This window comes from Vipera berus (assembly GCF_964194415.1).
Source record: "Vipera berus genome assembly, chromosome: 7".
Classification (NCBI taxonomy): domain Eukaryota; kingdom Metazoa; phylum Chordata; class Lepidosauria; order Squamata; family Viperidae; genus Vipera; species Vipera berus.
The window spans coordinates 60,864,677-60,870,676 of record NC_138209.1 but is presented as its reverse complement, the minus strand read 5'-3'; the positions used below and the strand labels follow the sequence as shown (position 1 = coordinate 60,870,676).

At 34.9% G+C, this 6,000-nt stretch overlaps 1 protein-coding gene across 1 annotated transcript in view; it reads right to left on the bottom strand.

Moving 5' to 3' along the window:
- Positions 1–4,679: 4,679 nt before the first annotated feature.
- Positions 4,680–6,000, bottom strand: part of GABRB1 (gamma-aminobutyric acid type A receptor subunit beta1) — a gene marked incomplete at its 5' end in the record, with an annotated part of 166,602 nt that continues 165,281 nt past the window's right edge. The window contains one exon of the mRNA XM_081332106.1: positions 4,680–5,104. Within this exon, the coding sequence (XP_081188232.1) occupies positions 4,757–5,104 (348 nt within the window). The 3' untranslated portion in view covers positions 4,680–4,756. The remainder of the gene's footprint in view (positions 5,105–6,000) is intronic.

Sequence of the window (6,000 nt, the reverse complement as noted above, 5' to 3'; positions counted from 1 at the left end):
CTTCCTTTGAAAAAGATACCACTCATGGTATACCACTTCATTGATAAGAGAATTTTGGGCTAACATTTAATAGTAAGATTTTTACCTTTTCATATTGCTTGTTTTCTGAACAAAGGAAAACAGAGCTTATACACACACACATGCATACCATATATTTAGGATGAGCATCATGCCATGCTGCTTAAAATATCTTTTAAAATGTTAGGGAAGAGATAAGAGGTCTCCTATACTAATATGATCTCTACTGTAAGTGCTTCCCTCTTTATCTTTTAACTCTACATATTTTTTCACTGCTTGATTTAACATTACCAGTATCTCGGTTTTATTCATACCTTCTAGAGCAATGTTAGTCTCAACAACTGTAAGGTATGTGACCTTCAGCTCCCAGAATTCCCCAGCCAGAATGCTTTAAATATATCTGCTTTATCTCCTAGTCTGATGTTTTAAATGAAGACTGAATAGCAAATTTAACAGGGTTTGAATACTGCTCACTGCAAACTATGTTGGCAAGGAATTGCAGCATAAAATTAGCTTGGGATGGAAACTTTTATTTCACATGAATTTTCTTGACATATTTCAGCCAACAATTTCACTTTAGCACACTTAGTAATGGGGTGATCTATGTGAGAATCAGCAATCCAATTGCTCCTTTTCTGGACTGATAATTGTTTATAGGGAACCATTATAAGAAATAATCAGAGCAAGTTTGATATAGTCGTTGGGGCATAGCAATAGCACTTAGAGTTATATATCATTTCATAGTGCTTTACAGCCCTCTCTAAGTGGTTTACAGAGTCAGCACATCGCCCCCAATAATATGGGTTTTCATTTTACCAACCTCGGAAGGATGGAAGGCTGAGTCAACCTTGAGCCAGTCAGAATGGAGCTCCTGGCAATGAGCAGTGAATTAGCCTGCAATTCAACATTCTAACCACTGTGTCATCGTGGCTCTTGAGGTTAGAAATTGAAAGATTGTGAATTCTAGATCTGCCTTGGGCACAAATACAACTGAGTGACCTTAGGCCAGTCACTCCCTCTCTGTCCTAGGAAGCAGACAATGGAAAAACATTTCTAAAATATTGCCAAGAAAACATAAGGGACTAATCCAGGCAGTTATCATGAATTAACAATGATTTAAAGACAACAAACAAATAAATGAAAACCCATGTGTTCAACTGTGTCATATCAAGTTTTGCAACAGATGCTTTGAAGGCAATTTTCAGCAAATAAATTATATGCTAAAGTTTCCATTTTCAGTTATGTAAATACTATAGATTTACAGATTAAGTCAAAGCACTGTATTGTTCTGTATCCTGAGTTTTCAGTGATATGATAAACACAAGCTTTCATACTAAGGGCACTTTAGGATAATAAACTCACTGTATGTAACTGATGTGGTCTAATTGGTAGGTGACATTATCAAAAGTGTGAACTGAATCTTGAGGAGATGGTACACACCTCCATTACACCCACCCTCTCACATTTGATTAGTTATGATCATTCCTCAATGCACAGAAAAAGTTAGATCTATTACACTTTTATTCATGCATCCCTCCTTAAAAACAAAAGCCTGGGATTTGAGCTATGAAGAGGTTTGCTACCAAACTATTTAACAAAGAAACCAGATTGTTTCTATAGCTTTTAGGAAATCAATTATACTTCACTATTAATGTATACATCTATATATATATATATATACATCTATATATATATATATACATCTATATATATATATATATATATATATATATATATATATATATATATATATATATATATATATATATATATATATATATATATATATATATATATATATATATATATATATATATGTATACACACGTATATACATATATGTGAATACATGTTTTGGTCTCACTGAGCACAGCATCTCTCTGCTATTGTTGAAAGCAGTTATTGTCAATAATTGGACTCTTAAAACTGGGCCCTCTTTTTACACTGTTGTGTGATAATCTAAAAAAGTGACATTGCTTTCATTAATAGCAAAGGGGGGAAGCGTGTGTTTATATTTGGTCCAAAGGATATTCCAAATTGTTTTCAAAGGATGCACTGACAAGGGAGAAAGACACACAAAAAGAGAAAATCTGATGGTATATAATGAATATAACTTAAGGCTTTTTGTCTGTGGCCACACATCAGTGTTACTAAATTAAAAAGGTTTCTTATCCTCAGGAAAATTTTTAAAAACTTGATCTTTAAGATACAGTCAATACAATATTGTGCCATTCTAATGCTACTCTCAATGGGGGCACTCTAAGACAGAAGTCCTCACCTTTTTGGGCACCAGGGACCAGTTACATGGAGAGAGGTTTTTCCGCAGACTGGAGGCGGCGTGGTTTTGTGTGCTGCCTGCATCCAGTGGATGGGGCTTTGCTTGTTTGTGTGGACCGGTTGCTGGCAAGCCATGGCACAGTACTGGTCCATGGTCTGGGGGTTGGGGACCCTGCTTTAAGATGATGTAATCGAAATATATCCCTATGAACTGGGTCATTCATCCAAATTGGGGAGGGAGGGAGGAGATCCAAATTGTACTTGATCATGTTCTTCTCATAAAATAATTATTAATTGTTTTACTAATACATAAAATAAATAGCCTTCTACCCTATAAAATAATAAAGTAGTAACACACCTTGAATTATTTATGACACTATTCTTTTTTCATGCATTTTGGGGCTATTTATCGGTGCTGCAAAAATTCAGATCACCAGTAGATGGCAACAAAAAGATCATCTCTGCCATCCAGGAATTTTGCTGATGTTTGCAGGCCAGATCTAGTATGGCTATCAAAGGGTTATAATTGCTATACTGTTGATTACTTAACTCTGGTATGCTTTCCCCCCCTAACTCAAAAGCAGAGGCTGTTATCTGAAGGTGCAGTATCAAAGGGAGGCTTTTATTATTTACATTCCATCTTGATTTCAGTTTGGATTATTTTTCTCATGTCTGCTATTTGCATCAAGAAGAAACCATTATGGATACTAAAATCAGCTTTCCTGAAAATAGTAGCTGTATGGTAGAATGCTATTTATTTGGATTAGAATGGCAAGAAGGAAGATATTAAAGGTCCCCTTTTCTCATTCTATCTCCTACCATAGTAATGAGCCAAATTTTGGTGGCCAAGTTATGCCGCCAATATTTAAAATTTTGTAATGAAGACTGAAGACCATGAAATGGTATTGCCCAAATCACATCTATATAGTAGCCAGGTTTGGAGGAATTTGGAAGCCCTCCCCATTTTTTTTAAAGGGGAGCCCATTTTAAGGCTTATTGTCAGATTTCAACTTTTTCCACCTCAGAATAAAACAAAATCTGTGCCACTGATTTTTGTTTTTTAGCAATTATAGTCAGAGAAGGGCTTTGAAGTTTGAATGATCTTGGGCTGGTGACATTAGGGTTGTTCCTTGCTAAAGAAAAAACATAAAAGAACCAATGATGTGACTAGAGATACATTCACCTTGGCATTTAAAAGTTTATGCCATAGCCATAGCTTTCCCCATGGAATGTAAATTTCTATTATCTGGCAAAAATAATCCATACGGAATTCTTAATGTCTTTCCCTCTTCTCCTAACAATAATTCCCAGGATTCCTGGGATAGAGGGATGATAGTTAAAGCAATAACCTGATACAGGTTTAAAGTACTCTTTAATGGAAGTGGAAGGGATTTTTTTCTTCTTCCGGCAAAACATAATGTATTATGTTACATCAATACGCTAAAGTAAAACTTTGAAAGTATTGTAGACTTCTACTGGCATATATATTTTCTAGCACTGTCACTGCAAAAAGGTATACTTATTGACTGAATGTATGAATTGTAGTCAATTATTAATGAAAGCTATATAAATGTATATAAGAATAAAGGAATAATTGTGAAGAAAATAATTACTTTTGTTTAAAGGAATTCCATTAATTCATCATAGCAGTACTACTTTTATAGAGATGAACTTTTATTGTGTGAGAGAAAAACCATGTTCTTTCTAAGCTATTTCTTACCATCTCCAATATTAAAAGATCTGTATTAAAAGCATTAATCGTTTGAAAAATATATATGCCTGTTTCAGCAGGAGCATATTTTAATTTACAAAAATGTTTGAAAATTACAAATTAATAAATTATTTAACAATGCAGCTCTTTTTCCCATCAATATTGGTAGACCTCTGTCTATCTGTGTACTTTTTCACACTGTAAAATTGTATATGGTTCTGGTAGCTTATTCATAATAAAAGACATGCACAGAAAACTAATGTGTAATTTGTCAGGAGTTGTGCAGCTGGGTCTCCTTCTCAGTAAATGTATATATGACTGAAGCTATCATCTGTCTTGCTTTGCAAACAGATGTTTTAACTTTATTTGGCAAACACTATTGTGATGCCATTAGACACTGATTTTTGGAGGGGGTGGGATTAGACATAATTTAATTTCACATTTTAAATGTTAAGAAAAAGAAAAAGAAAAGATTACCAGAAATAGTGTTAAACAAAACAGGAGAAAAGCATTTGTGTCTTCAACATAATTGCTCATTGAAAGCAGATCTAAAAGAACGATAAAATATTAAAAGAGATACTTTTGTTTTTTGGAGTATACAAGATTTAAATTGGGCGATATGAGTAAAAGGACACTCTAGCCCACTGAATAGCTGGACTCTATACTGCGAACCTTCATTAAGGTTGACAGAAAGTGAACAGAGGAAGAAATGGTGTCTGGGATGACTTGATGGAGGGATCACAGCATAATTCAGTGCACATAATAAAGCCAATAGACAACATTAAAAAGAATAAAAGTGATAGGAAAGACCATTCTGGACCACTTGTCTATGGAATTAACATCAGTCAAATCTGGGATTTTGACTTTGAGCTGTGATGCTCTTCTCCGTAGTCGTCCCTTTTGGTGGGTGGTACGTTTCTCCAAGTTGCTTCTGCTGTTGAGGTCTTTCATAGTAGGTGGTCTCCGGTAATGGATGCTGGCACTGTCATAAGAGTACATGGTGGCTCTCGGATCATTCAAACTCTCAAGGACATCGGAGCTGCTGACTTCATTTCTCATTTCCAAGGTAGTAAGAAGGATATTCCCACAAGTGTCAATCTAAAGGAGGGGTACACTTTAGAGAGAGTCTCTATATCACTAGTGCTCTTTACATTCCTGCAGGTTACCTGAAACAATGGACCACTCAAGATTGAATGACACCCCCCCCACACACACAAAAAAAAGAATAGGAAAGTCCATTCTTTTAAAAGACATTTTAAAAACTATGTTATTTATTTGTGAATAGTCCCGTTGCTTTCAGTGAAGTTCAGATTAATCAAAACTAGCTTCAGCACAATACATCTGAAGTTCTATACTGTAAGAAGCACCAAGTCTGGATTTTTTCTAGATTGTGCTTGTTCAGGGAATATTGAGAGAATTTGCCAAAATAGAATGTTGGTCTGATTTCCTAAAAAGTTTGTCATTTTATTTCAGTTTCAGTTTATTCTCTCATTACTGGTATTGGCAACATTCTTTATTGTCAATTTTATACTAATTTTGCAGCATTAAGAGATGTACATCAGAAACTTAAGCTTCTTTAATGACCGCAGTTGTGACTGGAATCTTAACAGTTAAGTGAAACAATTACTAAGAGAAACTGCAGTGCTTACAATTTATTTCAGCTTTCTTTCACTTTACCAATCTATAAAGGTTGTAAATGTGAGGACTGATGTAAAGGTACTTTTCATCACCACTGTTACTGTGAATGATTGCTCAGTGAGGTAGTTACTAAATGGCTACTCCCTTAAAATCTAAGAAACTAACATAGCACTTTTTACCCTGATGATTTCTAGAATAGAAGCTATTATTTGAGCAAAATCAAGAAGAGAAACGGACAGTCTGTGATATGTTTCACTGGGGGTAGTTTCCTGCAACACATTGTCACTGAGGAATAAGTGCTCTCTGTTGAAATGGGGCAATGATGCCACTCAGTAAGGTTGGGATGTACTTAGTGG